Source organism: Pecten maximus, chromosome 17, assembly GCF_902652985.1.
Source record: "Pecten maximus chromosome 17, xPecMax1.1, whole genome shotgun sequence".
In the NCBI taxonomy this organism is placed as follows: domain Eukaryota; kingdom Metazoa; phylum Mollusca; class Bivalvia; order Pectinida; family Pectinidae; genus Pecten; species Pecten maximus.
This window is the reverse complement of record NC_047031.1, coordinates 19,004,480-19,025,501: the sequence shown is the minus strand read 5'-3', so window position 1 is coordinate 19,025,501 and position 21,022 is coordinate 19,004,480. Positions and strand designations below refer to the sequence as shown.

The window sequence follows — 21,022 nt, the reverse complement described above, 5'->3', positions numbered from 1 at the left end:
ATACTGTTTTCCATGCTTTAATGTTCTGTCGTGAATACTGTGATGGAATATTTCATTTATCAGTTCATCAATTGTTGTTGGCTGAAATCGTACGCAAGTAGAATTATATCTATAACTGTTCCTACTGAGTATTAATCCTAGTACATATGTATGTATTTTTTATGACCAGCTGGTATGAGGTACCCAGTCTGTCTCCGAGGCTTAGGTTAACTCTTATCAAACCAATTGATGACAGCTTGGTATTCAATTAATTTGCAACAGTAATGTTTGCAGAACTGAAGTAATATGTTTATTGTACATCCACATACAATATTGTCTAATAATTGGCCTACTGTAATTATGTATAGCTATTCCTCAACCGAATTACATGAAATGGTTCTAAATGATTTATATAAAAAGACACGGAGGGTCAAGTCAAGTTATCTTAATTGCCGTTTGCTTGACATTCATACAGTTTTCACAGATCTTTCACAGATAATTTGCTAATCAATCAAGATTTTCAAACTCAGACTATTTCTAATAATTTGTGAAATAATTCAGTATCTGACAATAATATGTATTTTACAACGCTGCAACTTGCAAGTGACTACATTGTTGTACTCCGAGTATATCATATCTTATTATTTCTTAGAATCACGTCACCTGATAAATATACTGTTTGGTGATAATGAATTAACTTTTACATTATTTTTTTCTTGCATGCAATATTTAGTCCAGATTCAGTGTTAATTAGCATGCATACCACAACGACTTAATAAAATGTGTTCCCACAATCACAATGATTTCATTAAAAAAAAGGTTTTAAGGAAAAATACTTCTAAATCTCTAATTTTAGGGGTTGATGATGCACTAGAATGGACCACAGAGTTTTATATATTTCATTTTTTGCGGTTTTGGTTTTTATTTTCTAAACCGTCATCGAGGCAAAAACGTTATCGAACGCACCGAAGTTTTCATCCGGGTGTTTAAATTTTTTTCCCGCCTTCAACATTCTGTGACGTATTGTATTTAGATCGTCTGATCCTGAATTCTAAAAGAAGATTGCTTTTGCATTTGGTCGTAGTTGCTTCGCACAAGTTTCCTTGGCTTATCAGTTTTAAACGGCTTGTAAGTATGTTCTAAAGAAGAATAATGTGTGTCCAGGGGTAGATGGGTTGGTAGGCCTAGAATGTTTTTGAAATGAAGGTCTACTGGAGTGTTGGCTGCTGAGCAGAAGTCATAACCATCGCGCACAGAATTAAGAGACTTCCAATATTGTATCCTGTTGACAATGAAGTATGGGTTGTTTGAAATGTAACATAATTCGATAAATTAATTGCATAACAATGGATATTATAGTATGTTTAAATGAAATAGCGTTATGGTGATTAGGAAATGTGACTTAAACTACATTGATTAATAAATGCCATAACAAATTATGATGAGGATGCATATTGATGATGCATGATGATGATGATACTTGTTGATGATCACAGCATGTAAGTGTGAGAGTATGTGTATGTATGTTTTTTACCTTTTTCATTTATGCCTATTGTTTAATATACATGTGAAAAATATTCAAAAAATAAAAGAATTATAAAAAAAAAATGACATAACAGTCAGTGACATGCGTAATTTGGCTTTCTCTTGATACGTTTTGATTGAATGTAATTAATTTAGGTTGTCTTGTTTACACAGGTAGAATTTTGAACAGCAAGTGTGAAAGAACATCATGGCATCGGTAAGATACAATCAGTTGCATACAATTTCCCCTATAAGGCTATTTATGTATTGACTTTCATAGTAAAGGATTTGAGGATATTGAGATTTTTTTTTGCTGTATTTTTCCATCTTCTAAAAAGGGAATGTTAAAACTTAAATCAATAAAATTCAAATGTGTATACAGTATGTATTATTAACTATTAATAAAATGAATTGATAATTTTTTTTTCCATTTGACTTCACAGAATCACACATTGTAAGTTTGTAGTATAGTGCTGACAAAATGTTTATCTTGGTTGTACAGCTGTGTCAGGTAGTGTACCTATTTTATACATCATTATTAGGTTGTTGTACCCTGAAATCTATATTAAACCTGTATTGACAAAAATTTAAGAGGTAAGTTCCTCTGGCCTAATTCCAGATGTAAGACAATTCTGACAAACAGATTTACAAGTGGGAGACTAGAATGAAATGCAACTGTATACCATGTATACATATGAAAACGTTGAACCCAGGGCTGAGTTTTACAAAGCATCTTAAGTTACGCAAAACAATCCAACTTACGATTTTCTTAACTGCAATCTTAAGTTACGATTTGCCTGTTTTACTAAAGCGTTCGTAAGTTTTCGTCGTAAACTTAACTTAGGAAGATTCGTAAGTTGCGATTTAGGAACTCTTGTGTGCTGGGGGTAAGATTCTTCTTAGCAACGACGCCACGCAAGCGCAATCGTTAGTTTCACTTTAGTCTACGTCAATTTTTGGCAATAGCGTTGATGTCTGCCAGTCGGGCCATGGACGTGAAACGGTGAAAACATAACTGGTCAGAGCAAAAGCTCCTCGTCCTGGCAGAGGCAGTAGTCTCCCAAAACTATATTTTGAGGGCCAAATTTTCGCCTTCTGTTACGTCGGAACGAAAGCAAGCACTATTGACTTGTGGTTCGCCATTGCAATTTGTACTGTCCAGTAGATGTAAAATCATGTTCATCGTATGGTAGGCCTATGGACAGTTGCACTAGAACATAACATTCTGTTTGTGCTCCTTAATTGTTATGTATGCTTTCAATATAATCGTTGACACTTTTTTAAGACAGTACATGTGCAGTGACAATTATAGATTTTCATCCAATTATCAATAATAGGGTCAGTACCTTACAGAATCTCTGTTTCCTTTTTCTTTTCAATTATTGAAATTATCTTGATAGTTTATAAAACTGCTGGGTGGATCTGTATCATCAAATTAAAGTGGACACAGGTACCTCCTCGGGTATATGAAGCACCGTTTTATTATTTGTGAACAAATCATGAAAAAAAATGTTTTTGATATCTATCAATCATTTACTAATACATGTAGGCCTATAACAAAATTTCTTATCAAACATTTATTTCTTTTAAAAGAAAATGCTTCAGATTTTTTAATAAGAAAATCATTTTTATTTATCAAGAGTTTGATAACTTGATATAAAAAGGAAGATTTTTGTTTTTAAATCAAAAATTTGATTTTTTAGATGAAAAAATACACATTGAATACCAAAAATTAATCTCTTGATATCAAAAGTTTTAATTTTCGATTTTTTTAATACATAGAAAAAACTTGTAGTGAATAAATACCCAATAATGCTGAATTGAGACACATTTTAAAGGAAAATAGTGATAGAGGGGGGTCAAGTTATATGCTGAGATATGTTGCGATTTTATACATGTAAATTGTATTTCTATAACAATACAGATTACTGAACTAAGGGTTCTTAGGCATAAATCTTTAATTTTTGTACCGTCAATTTTTCCAAACAGAGTAACTTCATCATCTAGGTATACTGATGGGATAAAAAACGGACATACATGCAATCATTGACAAAGAAGAAAAATGACCCGCCTTGGAATCCTATAACCGCTGTATTAATTCAGGGTTGGTCATGGTGTCGCTCGCATCTTAAGTTTTCTCTCTCTTACTGTGTTAAAAATACATAAAAATACACGTAAACGTGAGTATATTTTCCTGTTTTGTGTAAGCTAAGAATCCAAGATGCATTAATTCAGAAAAATTCGTAAGTTAAGAGTGGTCCTAAGCTGTCGTAAGTTACGACGTTATTTTATTCGTAGGACGGAGATATAACGTAACTAAAGGTTATGATACAAATCGTAACTTGAGATGCTTAGTAAAACTCAGCCCAGAAGTCCAATACAGAGTGTCGCTAATTTTTTATTTTATTTTTTTGGGGGGGGGGGGATTGGTGTTTCCTTCTATCTGACTATTTACTAAATATATGATTTAATATAAACTTAAGAAAATATTTCATTTTATTTCAGAAATTCCCTGTTTTACCTGGCATGCCGATACTGGATTTCTCCAATCTGGACAAACAAAATGACAGCATTAATGAATTCTTCACTAAAGCACAGCTTTCGAACATGTCTGAATATGAGAAACTGCGATTTAGGAACATGAGAAAAAATTATGAAATGATGGCATATCTAGGTATTCATTTAAACTATTGACAAAAAAAAGTACAAAAGAATTATGAACTGTGTATGCTAGATTGGAATCTTTTGAAACGGTGGAATCCAATCTAGCACAAGGTGGAGCATGACACTTGTGTAGTAGGACAGCATAAACCTTGATACTGCTGTATCACAAAAATATAACATGCCATCAAATATAATAATCGAATGCTAGAAGAGTATATAGTCTTTATATTTGTGCCAGCCAATTAGTTTATAATAATAATAATAGTCTTTATTTATACTTGATAAAATGTTGAGCCTAAGAACTCGTCTTACATATGGTCAATCAATAAATGATGGTGTTGATCAGTTATTGGCCAAAAATATTAGTATGAAAATTTGATGAATTTAAATGCAAAGTTAACTAGCTGAGGAACATTTGGTCTGATTGGCACCACTCGTGCACAGGTAACCGTCGTCTGTGTCAAGACACACCTTGAATAAGTCTATATGGGCTAGCTACGCAAGTATTTATCATCTACGTCTGGTTAACTTGCATGACTTCCTGGTGTGTTATGAAAAACTCTAGAATTTAGAAAGCATAAATCTGAAATGTGTTTTTTGTGAAATAGTTACAATAATATCATTGTATAAGTGTTTATCTGTGTCATGCCAGGCTTTAAAAAAAAAAAAAAAAGTGAAAAAGCCAAAATTAGACGGTTTGTATGGTTTTACATGAATGCAAATCTATCTGTCTTTTATCATGAAAGTTATCAATGCAATACTATTTTGATCATTTGAACAACAACAGGCCTGGCACAACATGAACACAAAATACAATGATATAACTGTTTCACACAAAAAATAGATAAGATGAGATTAGATAAGCTTTATGTACCAATTTTCAACTAGGTAATTTTACCTAATTCAAATAATTTTATATTGAAATTTCTAATGTTTCTGTCACTATCCCTTAAGAAATATACCACATCAAAGGCTTATGATTGATTTAGGGGTTCATCATTTATTACAAATCGTTTGGTTATGTCTTAAATCTTACTCGACACAAGTGTACTGAAGTGCCTTAAAAAGTTACAACTTTTTGTAGCTTTTCTGTACCTTGAAAAGGTAAAATTGGTTAATAATTCAGCACTTCTTTTTGGTTCAGTCATTTTATTTTGATGAAATTTTTTTTTTCCATGTCCAGAAAGTTAAGATTGTCAAAAAGTTCAAACAAGTTATAAAAAGTTATAGTAATATTTGATATTGTAAGTTTTTTTGTATCGTTTTGGAAAAGACACCCAACAGAATCAATTTATTTCAAATCCCACTAACCCATATATATGTCATTTAATTTTAACCCACCCAACCACCTGTAATTTATTTATTAAAAAAGCCTTTTGATGTTTCACGGAGTCCTGTTAGAAATAGTTGAGGCTCAGGGAGGGATTATTTGTAAGTTTTGAACCACTTTTAAAGTTTTCTTTAAGAAAAAAAAAAATGATTCTGCTAAACTAAAAAGTAGGTTCTTGGAGGGGACTCATTTATATCAAATTAAATATGGTTGGAAAATAAGGTCTGTTCCAGGAAAACATTTGGACCTACCTATAGAAGCAATTTAAATTTTTGAAGACACTCCATCATATCCACTTTTTTGTGAACAGTACACTGGTATAAAAGCTAGTTTAATGTAAAAAAAAAAAATCATCGCATATATCTAACAACAGAATTAATTTATTTTAAACCCCACCAACCCATAGATGTGTTTTTAATATGAACCCACCACATGTAATTTCACCCATTGGGGCCCATAATATCGGCTCCAAAAAGACCTCATACAAAAGGTTCAAAAAGCCATGTTTATGTAATGTATATATAGTTTAGTTAGTAGCATGATTGGAGCTCTTAGATTTCTTTTTTCAAGGATTACCTGCCATCAAACCAGACTTTATGAAATGTCGTCGAGGACAAACAAAAAGGAAAAGGAAGGACATGTCTGATGATAGTGATGATGAGTGGACTCCTACTTCTGAAAGGAGGAAGAGCCAAAGAGGTAAAGGCAGGGAAATTATTTGGATTTAATAAAATGTATGAAAACCGGCCTTACCTGAGTGATCGTGACACGAGGTCAGGCTATACCTTCCAGCATGAGAAAAAAAAATTCAAGTCATTATTGCCTCGCGGGAGGAGAGCCTGATATCGTATATTTGCAGTTCCCTCCAGTATTCTTTGTCACCATTTTTTGTTTACAAATTGGTAGTTTTTCTACAAGATGTTATGAGATTTGGTTAAACGTAGCAATCATGTAATCCGTTTGTGACCACGTATTCAAAATGGCGTCTTTTGGACACAAGCTTCACAAGAAGCTCTGGCTAGTGTGATATTTGTCGTTGCTAGAATATGGTATCATTTTGAATTAAAAGCAAAAAGCAACTCAGAGTCTGGTCAGACGGAAAAATCATGAGTTTCATATAAAATGTTTATCATGGTTCTGATAGTATGATGAGATCTGATCTTCAATTTTCGTTAATACTGTAGCTTTCAAAATTCCATTGCTGTAAAATTGACAATATTCAACATTGACAATAGTCATGTCCCTCACAACTCTCCCTTATTTTAGGCAAAAACATCTCTTAATATAATCATCAATCTCCCTTATTGGTCTCCAAAAAGTATGGCGTGAATGCTTAAGTACTTAATGACTATTATGGGTCGTTCTCATATTTGAATGTAGTTTACCCTTTGTCTCCAGTTGTGCATGCAAGTCTGATTAAAATAACTAAATGGATGACAAAGAATATGATCTTCTTGAATTTTGGCAATTGCAGGTTGCTCCTGCTATGAAGTGTTATATAAAGTTATCAATTGTTTTGAAAGAAGAGTGAGGGGGGGGGGGCGGGTCATTCTTTCATTTAATAGGTCGGCGCCAAGATCCCTCTAGGATATCTTTACTATTTGATGGAACATTATAGTTATGAAACTTGGTAAATGGGATGTAACATCACAGCGCTCGTTTTTGTTCAAAATATGGCTGCCCAACCAATGCTTCTGATTCATTGGAATTGAAATTTGGTCCAAGGCTTTTTTCTACTACTTTGGGAATGGGGCCTATGGCTTTGGGATTTAAAAAAAGTGCGCGGCAACAGGTAAATTAGGAAAAATTGACGTAATAGTGAAAATAACAAGTATAGACACAAATATGGATCAATGCTATATTTATTTAGACTCTAGAGCATTATCTCCCTTTATCAGGCCAGAATAACCAATAAAACGTTGACAGGATGGCACCATCCGGGTTTTTAGGTCATCTGACCCAAAGGGTCATGATTACCTATAGCCATCGTGCTTCGTCCGTCGCCGTCCGCCGTGCGTAAACTTTTTCTTTCAAAATGCTACTCCTCCTTAACGCTTGGGTGGATTACTTCCAAATTTGGCTTGAAGCATCATCGGGGGAGGGCAATCATATTTTATATAAATGAGGCTGGTCTGACCCCTAGGGCCAGAGGGGCGGGGCCCCAAAAAGGGAACTTAGGTGAATATTTGCTATAAAATCCTACTCCTCCTTTACCCTTGGGTGGATTACAACTAAATTTGGTGTGAAACATCATTGGGGGAGGGCGGTCATATTTTATATAAATGAGGTTGGTGTGGCCCCTGGGGCCTGAGGGGCTGGGAACTTTGATGAAATGTTGCTATAAAATCCTACTCCTCCTTAGCCCTTTGGTGGATTTCAACCAGATATTGTGTGAAACATCATTTGGGGAGGGTGGTCATATTTTATATAAATGAGGCTGGTGCGACCCCTAGGGCCTGAGGGGCGGGGCCCCAAATGGGGAACTTTGATGAAATTTTGCTATAAAATCCTACTCCTCCTTAACCCCTTGTTGGATTTCAACCAGATATGTTGTGAAACATCATTTGTGGAGGGCGGTCATATTTTATAAAATAAAATTAAATTTTGCTTTAAAATACTACTCCTCCAAAACCCCAAAAGTAGATTATTACAAAATTTGGTGTGGAACATCGTTGGAGGAGGACAATCATATTTTATATAAACGAGGCTGGTCTGACCCCTGGGGCCAGAGGGGCCGGGCCCCAAATAGGGAACTTTGGTGGATATTTGCTATAAAATCCTCCTCCTCCTTTACCCTTGGGTGGATTACAACTAAATTTGGTGTGAAACATCATTGGGGGAGGGTGGTCATATTTTATATAAATGAGGCTGGTGTGACCCCTGGGGCCAGAAGGGCGGGGCCCTAAAAGGGGAACTTTGATGAAATTTTGCTATAAAATCCTACTCCCCCTTAACCCTTTGGTGGATTCATTCGGCGAGGGCGATCATATTTTATATAAATGAGGCTAGTGTGGCCCCTGGGGCCAGAGGGGCGGGGCCCCAAAAGGGGAACTTTGATGAAATTTTGCTTTAAAATACTACTCCTCCTAACCCCCACAGTGAATTATTACCAAATTTGGTGTTTAACATCATTGGAGGAGGACAATCATATTTTATATAAATGAGGCTGGTCTGACCCCTAGGGCCAGAGGGGCGGGGCCCCAAAAGGGGAACTTTGGTGAATTTTTGCTATAAATCCTACTTCTCTCTAACCCTTGGGTGGATTAATACGAAATATGGTGTGAAACATCCTTTGGGAAGGGTGGTCATATTTTATATAAACGAGGCTAGTGTGACCCCTGGGGCCTGAGGGGCAGGGCCCCATAAGGGGAACTTTGGTGAATATTTGCTGTTAAATCCTAATCCTCCCTAACCTTTTCGTGGATTACAACCAAATTTGATGTGAAACATAAGGTGACGGCAATCATATTTTTTAATGAGACAGGTCTGACCCCTGGGGAAAAAAAGATGGGGCAAAAGGAGCACTTGGGTTAAACATTTCTAAAAAATGCAATTTCTCCTTAATGCCTTAATTGATTACAATCATATTTAGTATGAAACATCATTGGGGAAAGGCAATCCTAATTAATATAAATGAGTATTGACTGACCCATTGGGACAGAGGGGCATGCCCCAGAAATGGGAACTTGGCTGAAATTTTGCTTTAAGATGCTGCTCTTCCTGGACAAGCTAAATGGATAAAGACCAAATTCGATCTAAAACATAACTGGCTATAAAAACCAAATTTGATCTAAAACATAACTGGCTGCGATAAATAATTGATGGTAATAATGCTGGATTGAGGGGTGTGTCCCTGCTGTAAGTTTAAGTGTTTGTCAGATGACCGTTAAGGCCCATGGGCCTCTTGTTTTTAAGACATCATTTTTTTATAGATTATTTGATTGGGAATTTTAACTGGTCGGATTGGGAAAAATACCCAATTTTGCTGTGGGGAATGGGGCCGAATTTCGGCCCCAAATTGGCCCCAAAAAAAGCCCTGTGGTCTGTATGTATATTGTGACACTATAAAACTATCTAAGGAGAACCAAGTGAAGTGGTGTTGCAGAATTTGGAAGAGGGAGGTGGGGGGCACTGTCACTATTGCTCAAAGTTGCATTTCTAGTAATCACTTTTGCACCATCATTTCTTGTTGTTATAGTTAGGCCCAAGTAGTTTTGGATATATACAGATACCATGTAAGAATCAGATCATTCTTGTCATAAAAATAAAAATCCAATTGACTACACAAAGTAGTATTGATTATCTTATAACCAATTTCAATTTTGTCAATTCTGATCTGTGGGGTTCAATAACATTTTTTTATTGCTTTAGCTGGGGTTTTCATCTGACAAGAAGTTCACAATATATAAAAAAAAAATGAAAATGAACCTTAATGTACTTGCCCACTATATTGGAGTGTGTGCAAATGATATATAATCTTGTTTGGGAGATCTCCTTGTGCTAAGGTCACTCTCTTTGAAAACTTTGTGGGCTTTTGAGTCACTAAATAAATGAAAGTATGTATTAAGCATGATTTGTAAATATTGCACCAGAACCAAATTAAGTTTTCAGTTAATTGACAAGAGAGGGTCAGGAGTTATATAAGTCATTTGAAAGATTTGAAAAACTTTCTGTAATTCTGGGAAGGTTGATGAATCACGTGATTCCTAGTAACAATTTTTCTGTAAAATCTTACATGAACTGGACAAAAATCTGCATTTAACATTATAAATTCTTTCTTTTAGATAAGAGACCAGTACCTCAGTTCAGTTTTCCCATCAAACAAGAAGCTGATGTGCCTAGGAAAACAACAAAACAGAAGGTATAATTTGACTCCCTGAACAATTTGAGGAAAACTTTAAATTAAAACATTTACACAGTGTCATGATATAGCGTCAGTAGCATGCCAGAAGGATGGCATACAAAGTTCATTTAAATGAATGACCTTTACCAAATTTGAAGGTTACAGGCATAGTGTCAAAATTTTATTTTTGATGGAAACACTAATTTCTGGTAGCATACTTATAAATCTGAATGTGTGCCTCTTTTTATTAGCTCACTTTGCTGGAAGGGCAAGTGAGCTTATGCGGCGTCCATCCGATTGGCATCAACTTTTTTCTTTTAAAAATCTTCTCAATAATCCTGAGGCACAGAAAGTTGATATTGGTCCTGTGGCATGCTTAAATTAAGGAATACCAAGTTTGTTAAAATGAATGACCTTGATGTACATGCAAGGTCACAGGGTTCAAATATGCTTAAACATTACAATGACTTGCTCTCAATATCCAAGATGTCAAGGGACTTGATTTTGGGTCAGTAGCATGCTTGTATGAAGGGCCTTAAAGATATTCTAATGAATGACCTTTACCTACAATGATGGTCACAAAAGTCAAATGTGTTAAAATCTTAAAACAATGATACATCTTGATAGCCAAGAAACCAAGTTGAAGATCTGATATTCATATTGTAATACTGCTACTTATCAATTACTAGTATGCTTGAATGAGGACTGGAAAATTTATGTACATGAATAAACCTAGCCTACTCTATATTTGAATAAAGGGGTAATCAGATTCTCTGCATAAATGATCTAGTTTAACTTAAAAGTCTTAGAAGCTCTACAAGCAGGTGAACAATACAGGCCCATTTTGCCTCTTGTTTATATATCAAGGCTTACAGGCCTTTTCTTTAATATTTATATATTATATTCAATGTTTCAGAAAGTAGAAACAATAACAAAGCCTAAACCAGAAAAACGTGCATCTAAAAAGAATACAGGAAGCAAGGAGCCTACACACACATACCCTTTGAGACCTGCCTCCTCAGCCGTTAGTTACATGCAGATCGAGGTCCCAGATGATGATGAATTTCTTTGTAAGTATCAATTGCTGACAATGAAGGCAGACAGCCAGACATTATTTGTACACTTCATTTAAAATTTTATATTTTATATATATACTTATTTGATAATTTCATTTTAGAACTTGAATGGATATCAATCCATAAGCACATAGCATGCTTCTCATTGTCATACAAATTCGAGTTATAATTGTCAAGTTGAGAACACTAGAAAGCAAGAAAAAAAATTGGGAAGACTGCTTTCAAAAAGTTTTGAGAACAGTTATTTTGACGAAGTCTCAGTCGACCTATTGTGATCGCCTTTTGTCCGGCGTTATCCGCCATAAACAATTTACATTTTCAACTTTTTATCAATTACCAACAGGCCCAGAGACCTGAAATTGGGTCTGTAGCATGCTGGGATAAAGGGCTACCAAGTTTGTTCAAACAGATGAGCTTGACGTTCATTCAAGGTCACGGGTCAAAAACGCTAAAATCTTTAAAGGACTTCTTTTTGATAACCAAAAGGCCAAGAGACACAATGTCATGTCTGTAGCACACTTAGATGAAGGGCTACAAAGTTTGTTCAAATGGACGACCTTGACCTTCATTCAAGGTCACAGGGGTTAAATCATCTTCGCTAGCCAAGGCTTCTGATTATGTTACACTCCATGAACCCTTGGCAGATATAGGCGTCAGTTCTGGCCCTCTAGCGGTGATTCGAAATTACCACCCTTCACGCATGAAATTTTCGACCAATCAAAACAAGCGTTACCGATTTACTTCATCGGTGATGTTTACAAACACACATCGAGGTTTGGTGTCATTTCGATGAGATATGTGATCAATGACTTATAGGAATTGATCAAACACTGCGAATGTTACCCCAAAGATTGTGATTTTTGTATTTAGGTAAAATGCTATGACATAGTCGGCAATGTAGCTCTGTACTGGGTGCCGCATTTTTTGTTTACTGCGAAACCAAGCCAGAATGTAAAACGCGATTTGATTGGGTGCCCTGGGATTCCAGGGCGCGACGGTTTGAACATGACTATATCTGCCAAGGGTTCGTGGTAGTGTAACGTAATCAGAAGCCTTGGCTAGCGAAGATGGGGTTAAATTATGCCAAAGTCTTCTTGATACCCAAGTGCCCAGAGACCTGATATTTGGTTTGTAGTATGCTGGGTTGAAGGAGTTCCAAGTTTTTTATCAAACGGATAACCTTGACCTTCATTTAAGGTCACAGGGGTTAAATAGGCTAAAATCTTTAAACGACTTCTTTGTAACCAAGACAAGAGGCCCAGAGACTTGATATTGGGTTTGTAGCATTCATGGGTAAAGGACTAATTAACGATTGTTCAAATGAATGATCTTAACATTCATTCAAGGTCACATGGTTCAAATATATCAAGTTGGTGGAATATACATATGTTATAGGCATCATAGGATTAGGGAATTTCCATAAAGAACAACAACATTTCAATTTGTCATGTGTCTTCATTGGAGATATAGAGGGGATCAAACGGTGGTGTTGAAACCTTGATTTGTCGAGGACTGTCAGGTGGTAGATTTTGAGGATATAAACAGTAAGTTTATGTTTTGTATATACAGATTGTGAAGAATGTAACAAGGAATATGAAGGAGATTGCCCTGAACATGGACCACTGGATATTGTTGAGGACACTGAGGTATGGGTATAACTGATGCTCGTATTTTCTTTAGTGTTAACTGTGAAAAAAATTGAAATGATGCTGCATCAAAGAAAGTTCTTGTGAAGTGGACTTTTTTCTTGTTCACTATATCATTAGCTTGGCAATTCTCTTGACAAGTTTGATTACAAAGCAACAGTTTGTACCAGATTTGTGGTATAGTTCAAATTAATCAGACATAAAGAAAAAGGATAAGGTAACTAGTGGTCTGGATAAAGAAATATTTTGTATCAGATTCAAAGTCTGATCGCAGAAACTACAGCCTAAGTTATGGCACATGTGATTCATTAATTTATGATTGAAAAGACCTGTCAATTGTCAAATTGCTATCATATTTTCATGCATTTCCACATCTCTGAAGACTAATGTTTCACTCTAAATTGGAGTGCTTCAATTAAATATTGTCACTATTAAAAACCTAGCTCATACAATTAATGACAGTAATCATTTAGTGTGATTTATAATTGTTGATACAATTTATACCATAAAAAACTAGTTAGATCAAAATAACATCATCACACAGATAACTTGATATCAAAAAATAAAGAGTATTTGAAATTTGAATTTATGAAATTCGTTTGGATATAGCATTTCACAAAAAGTTACTCAGCAATTCTTGAAATTAACGATTTGACCTTCAACAGAAAGTCTGGATTCCATTGTAATTAATATTAAGGTTTATATTCAATGTATTACTAATTACAATATACATGTATACAGGGGACCATTTCTCGTCTCGCCCCACCAAAATACACAGTATTCTGTAACAGTTTTTCTATAATGAGAATGTATTGACAAAATTTGATTCAAGCACATTTATAATGTTATATTTTCCTGTCTAATAGGTGAGGAATATTCAAATTAAAATAAGTCGATGTAGGGATTATGAAATGAAATGCTATCATATGAAGTTCTGTCACAGTTGGTCCGTCACAGAGGCAAATTTATAGTGTTTTGATACAGTGACAGGATTTAAACCTAAGGGATACCATGGTCTGGTACATACTGTATATCGAAAAAATATCTGCAGAAAGAAAAATTGTAAATGTAACCAGCCAAAACCAGCGTCAGCAATCCAACAATTTGAAAAAAAGTCCCAAGTTTAAAGAATATCAAAACATTTTATATCATTACATTGTATTAATTGTTCTCAAATATATGCCATGACTTTATAAGAACAGATGGGAAGAAGGGAACATTAACATGTGTTCAATTTTAATTGCAGATTGTGGACATAAAACCAAAGGGTAAAGATCGATCCCTTTATACTTTGCCACCCAGCCTTTGTGTGCGGGAATCATCTATACCAAATGCTGGTCTGGGAGTTTGGTCTGACCGTGAGATTCTACCGAGGACAAGATTTGGTCCTTACAAAGGGAAGCAAACACAGGATTTGGATAAAGCACATTCTACTGGATATGCATGGCAGGTAAATGATAACTGTGGCTGAAATAATGGCAATAATTTCATTTATAAAAAAAAAGTAATAATCATATGTAAAGTGTTTGACCATATTAAAAGGAGAGGGTCCATTCCACATCTTTATAAAATTGAGTATAAAATTCATATCTGATGTAAGAGTCTGAAGTACTTGTATGATAATTGATGAATTACATGTAAGTTATGAAGTGATCTGGGCATGAACTGATAACTTGGGGTAAGAACTTATAAATCTGAAGGCCATTGACGTGAGGGTTAGGGTCAATATAGGAAATTCCTCATGAAAATATTTCTGAATTCAGAATTGCACTGTGATCAAAAGTACAAAAGGATTATTTTTTTCAGATTGATGATAAAATCTAGATAAAGTCCTCCAAGGGGTTAAAGATATGCCTTTAAAGAAATAATAAATTTTTGGCCATTTTCCTGAAAAGTTTTGGGAAGGTTTAAGGGGTACATTCTAAAAACACAGATTGTCTGATTCTTATATCGGGGTTCATCATTGTGCGAATTTAACGATAGACCAATAGACCGAGTCTAGTAGATTTGCTGTTGGTCTATGAAACATTGAAGACCGAATGTCTATGCACAAGAATCTGGTGCATATACAATAAAATCGGGATTGACATAACACCTACCTTACATATATGGATAAATGAGATATTTATTTAAAGAACACCCATTTAGTACTTGACTCGACGCCATATATTGCTAACTATGTAGGTCGTAGTCGGCCTAATTACCCTAAGTGCGCGATGGAGCGAAAAGAAAAGAAATTTTTTATTTTTATATATTTTACCGCTTATAGTTTATAAATAATACATTTTTGAATTGAATATAACAGGTTTTGGGAATAATAAGCTTAGTTTTCTTAATTTTAACTATGTAAGAAGAAAAACACAATTATTGATATGTGGTCTTTTCGCTCCATTGCGTTCCGATTCGGGTAGTATAGTCATACCGTCACTTTCAAAATGGCGGATCGACAGTATGAAATTTTGACTAGCGTAACGTGAGGGTCTATACGAACGGAATAAAACATCTAGGTGGGACTGAATGGGTGTTCTGGGGTAAATAAATATCTCATTTATCCATATATGTAAGGTAGGTGTTATGTTACGCCCGATTTCATTGTATATGGACCAGATTTTTAGCAACACCGTTTGGTGTCGGATAATTCCACGTTTTCATATAGTAGTGCGCTCTGACCCTACACCAGACATGGTGACAGTGCCAGAAAAACTTGGGCTAGAGAGCAATTAGATTCATCACTAGATCTAGTCTTGCATAGAAATAATTCAAATACAGGTAACAATGTTTTGAATAAACTTAATCATAGATGACTTTCACAATTAAACAAAAAACACATATCGCATACAGGACTCGATCAATACTTAAAAATGACTTTAAAATCGTACTTGTTTTAACTGTATTCAGATCGATTCTGTCAACATGTAATTTTGGTAAAAAATCTAGGTCTATGAAGTTTTTAACAGGTCTATGACATTTTGAAATCCCATAGACCCATTGTCGATGAAGATAAAAATCTTAAGTTCCTTGACTGGTTCATACAGGCCTAGAAACCAAAAGGCCTTAAAACAAGGCCAAGATGAACTTGAAAAGCCATTAAGAATTAGATATAGTTTCTATATATATCTTCCCTTTGCATTTCTTAGGTCACCTGAGCAAAGCTTGGTCACCGTTTCCAATCCAACTTTGTCTGTTGTTAACATTTTCACTAATATTTTCACATTTTCAACTTTTTCTCAAGAAGTCTTGAACCAGTTTTGATGAAATTTCGCAAAATATTTCCTGGGCCCAAAGGTCTACCAAAATTGTAAATTATGCAGTCCCTATCCACCATTCCTCAGGGCCAAAATGGGTCAAATCGACCAACATTTCAGAAAACATCTCAAGACCCAGATTTGGTATAATCAAATACTTCTCATGATAGAATTTAAAGTGTTTTATCAAAGTTGTAAATTAATTAAGATTGCTGCAATAAATGAATATTTGCTCTTGAAGAAACCTTTTTTTTTTCCTTCAGATTTATGAAAATGGAAAGCCAAGCTATTTCATTGATGCCTTTGATAAAATCCATGCTAATTGGATGAGATATGTGAATTGTGCAAGGAATGAAGATGAGCAGAACATGACAGCTTACCAACACAAGGGACAAATATATTACCGGACCCATAGAGTGATCAAAGCAGGCACCGAGCTACTTGTATGGTATGGGGATGACTATAGTGATGAGCTTGGCATCAGGAGAAGAGCTGCTGAAGACCCCAGTCAATTAAAGCCGTTCACTGTCAATGGAACAAGTAAGAGATATAGATGTATAGTATAATGTTGGTATATATCTTATACATGACTACGGAGCATCTATCTGTCTGTCTAACCATACATGGGTTTCGCAAGAATTCTCTTGTATAAGATATGTTAATCATGTATTGACCAAGTCTCGGGTTAACAATTCCTAGAATTCACCCAATATGTTCATTTATTTTGACAGTGTCTTAATGAAATGTAGAGAAAATTGACATGTGTTACACTTTACCAAGCTCAAAAATAAAAATACTGTACAACTTTTTAGAAAGGCAATACCGTTAACAATGGTAATTAGTACAGTCAAACCGTTAGGTGACCTTCTGAGGGAAGCAATAAAAAATGTCACATACATGTATAACAGTTAGTCTCTTAATCCTGGTTTGGGAAACTAGTACAGTAAATAACCTTGGGAAAGAAAAATACAGTCACATGACAGGTGTTCGCTAAAGGCATTTGACTGTATAGCTAGTTTAGAATTCTTACTGAAAGCCAACTTAAAAATTATGTATAATTTCTTTCATCTTAGATGAAAACAAAAATTGAGTCCCCACCAACCAAACCTTTACATAATGTAGAGGTTACTTTTTATGGAATATAAAATGAGGTTCTGGGGAAAATGTGTGCCAGTATCAATGAGGGCTAAATATTGTTAAAAGAAGAGTAAATTGCATCGATTTTAAGGTCATCTGACCCGAAGGGTCACGATGACCTATAGCCATCGTGCTTCGTCCGTCGTCGTCCGCCGTGCGCCGTCCGTAAACTTTTCACATTTCAATCTTCTTCTCAAGTTCCACCAGTGGGATTAAGCTGAAACTTGCCAGAAATGATCCTGAGATGGTCCTGACCAAGTGTTGTTATTTTTCGGGTCGGTCCGAAATCCAAGATGGCCACCATAGCCGCCATTTTGAAAACACATTTTTAACTTCTTCTCAAGTTCCACCATTGCTATTGAGCTGAAACTTGCCTGAAATTATCCTGTTATGATCCCGACCAAGTGTTGTTATTTTTCGGGTCGGTCCGAAATCCACGATGGCCGCCATTACCACCATCTTGAAAAACACATTTTAAACTTCTTCTCAAGTTCCACCAGTATTGTTTGGCTGAAACTTGCCTGAAATGTTCCTGAGATGAGTCCGATCAAGTGTTGTTATTTTTTGGATTGGTCTGAAATCCAAGATGGCCGCCATGTCCGCCATCTTGAAAAACACATTTTAAACTTCTCCAGTTCCATTGGTGCCATTGAGCTGGAAATGGGTGAGGATGTCGAGGAAGGCGAGCCAACATAGTGTTGTTATTTTTTTGGCCTCGTAAAAACTTTGACATGGCAGCAATGGCGGCCATTTTGTAACATGATTGCGCAATCATGGTTTTCCTGAACAACACCTATTTCAAACTTCTTCTCAAATTCCACCGGTGGGATTCAGCTCTAACTTACCAGAAATGATCCTGAGATGGTCCTTACCAAGTGTTGTTATTTATCGGGTCGGTCAGAAATCCAAGATGGCCGACATGGCCAATAGTGCCACTATATACTTGCTAGAGAGAATACATACTACAATAATATAAGGGTTTTAATTTTGAGTCAGATGACCGTTAAGGCCCCTGGGCCTCTTGTTTTTTTTAATATTACTATACATATATGCATGTTTTCTGGCCTGTTCTATCAACAAAGTACACTAGAAATGAAAAAGTACTTACGAGAAAAAGAGTAAGATATGTTGATATGATTTCAATGTATACAATCAAATCCATGGGTCCAAATTTTAATTAGCATTTGACTGATTGGTTTACAAATGTAAATCAACATAATCATATTCCTGAGAGCTCAGAATAACATATTTTTAATGAAATATAAATGTTTAAGTATTTCAAGTGTTATTAAATATTGGTGAAGCCATCAAGTAATCTTGCTTTGTTTCTTTTCTTTTTTTATCAGGGATGTTCAGGTGTCCTTTTTGTGGAAGATGTTTCAGCTCAGAAGTATGTATACTTGGACACAGTAAAGCAAAGCATGGGATCTCTCAATTCACAATTGACCTTGCAAGGAAAATGATGGAGAAAAGAAAAGAAATTGACATGAAAAAGGAATCACAATTGTATTTAGATCAAGAACCTGTGATTAAGAAAGGCTTTGAACACTCCATAGAAAATAAACAGGATGTTATGCAGATAAAACAATGTGCCACAAATATTAAAAGACCGAAAAACAAAGCTAGTGACTACAATGGACTAAGCTTACATTCATTTAAGTGTAATGTCTGTAGAAAAGTGTTCAATAAGTCACGTCAACTACAGAAACACCTCAGGACACATACAGGAGAGAGACAATACAAATGTGATGTCTGTGGTAAGGGGTTTAGTGTGACTGGTGACCTACAGAAACACCTCAGGATACATACAGGAGAGAAGCCTTACAAATGTGATGTCTGTGGTAAGGGGTTTAGTGACAATAGTCCCCTACAGAAACACCTCGGGACACATACAGGAGAGAAGCCGTACAAATGTGATGTCTGTGGTAAGGGGTTTAGTCAGACTGGTAACCTACAGAAACACCTCAGGACACATACAGGAGAGAAGCCGTACAAATGTGATGTCTGTGGTAAGGGGTTTAGTGACAGAGGTAACCTACAGAAACACCTCAGGACACATACAGGAGAGAAGCCTTACAAATGTGATGTCTGTGGTAAGGGGTTTAGTGACACTAGTCCCCTACAGAAACACCTCAGGACACATACAGGAGAGAAGCCTTACAAATGTGATGTCTGTGGTAAGGGGTTTAGTGTGACACATAGCCTACAGACACACCTCAGGACACATACAGGAGAGAAGCCTTACAAATGTGATGTCTGTGGTAAGGGGTTTAGTGTGACACATAGCCTACAGACACACCTCAGGATACATACAGGAGAGAAGCCTTACAAATGTGATGTCTGTGGTAAGGGGTTTAGTCAGACTGGTAACCTACAGACACACCTCAGGACACATACAGGAGAGAAGCCTTACACATGTGATGTCTGTGGTAAGGGGTTTAGTGACACTAGTAACCTACAGAAACACATCAGGACACATACAGGAGAGAAGCCTTACAACTGAGATGTCTGTGGTAACTTAAAAACACTCCAGGGCTTTCATAGAAATACTTTATAATGATTATATATTTAATAAATATACTTAAGTTCACTTGCATCCAATCCATAATGACTATTTCATCAATATATTATTCTAATGTGTATAGCATAAAGGTATTTTAATTCAATTCATTGTATATGTTATTCTTGCATGTTGTCTTGTGTATAATTTAATATTAATGTCTATTTAATAAATTATGAATACAATTTTGTTTTATTGCCAAATATGGTTATGTCAACTGAGAATGATTTTCATGTCCTGGTTCCAAACATATTGTCAATTTCAGCAATAAATTTATTGAAATGAACACTGAACTGTAGAACTGCTTGTCAGTTACAGAAACTGACAACTTCCTGGTCAGAAAGATAAATCAATATTGTACATCAGATGTTACTTTTTTTGTCATAATATTCTTCTGTTAAGATTTACTTCTTTAGGTTATAAATTGATTATTAAAAGTTGTTGTTGGTTGTTTTTTTTTCAGTTTGATCTATAATATATTTAAAGCAATGAATTGCCACGTAAATACAATAACTTGATTTTGCATGCAGGTTAGTAGGACCCAATTGGGTTTCATGTGGTTCAATATTCTAGTTAATGTGATCACACAAGTAATTATAGACAAATGAATAGGTAGCACAATGGAGTGATTCGATTGGCATATTATCAAAAGTTATGAAATGATAAAAAGAGTATCTGTTGCAGTAGAAATGTATCAGTGATGTGCGCATCAATTTAAAGCAAACAAACGCTCTGAATTGTCATAGCATTTTGAAGTTTTTGTTCCGTTAGTTTGCATCACTATTAAACCGTTAGTCCAATTTAATGTCACAGAAAAAAATTCAATCGTGTGTTTTCTCTGTGGTTCGGGTCAAATGGAATTTTCCACATTCTAACCCCATGTTCACATGGATCGTATTTGTTTGAAAATGCCGATGAACCCAAAGGCCTAGAATCAGGATGATAGGTCCATAGGTTTGCATGATAATGTACGATACATGATAGTGAGTTTGCAAAAAAGAAATATACCAGATTTGAA

The 21,022-nt window shown here is 35.4% G+C and overlaps 1 protein-coding gene across 1 annotated transcript; it reads left to right on the top strand.

The window, feature by feature from the left end:
* The first annotated feature begins 877 nt into the window (after positions 1-877).
* LOC117315701 (histone-lysine N-methyltransferase PRDM9-like) lies at positions 878-20,435 on the top strand. Its single transcript, XM_033870025.1, has 13 exons — positions 878-1,107; positions 1,678-1,720; positions 4,009-4,177; positions 6,068-6,196; positions 10,282-10,358; positions 11,257-11,410; positions 12,986-13,062; positions 14,309-14,512; positions 16,571-16,847; positions 18,791-19,176; positions 19,403-19,428; positions 19,487-19,512; positions 19,571-20,435. Exons 2-13 carry the CDS (start codon positions 1,712-1,714, stop codon positions 19,945-19,947), a joined length of 1,911 nt encoding a protein of 636 aa, XP_033725916.1. The 5' UTR covers positions 878-1,107; positions 1,678-1,711; the 3' UTR covers positions 19,948-20,435.
* Positions 20,436-21,022: the final 587 nt, after the last annotated feature.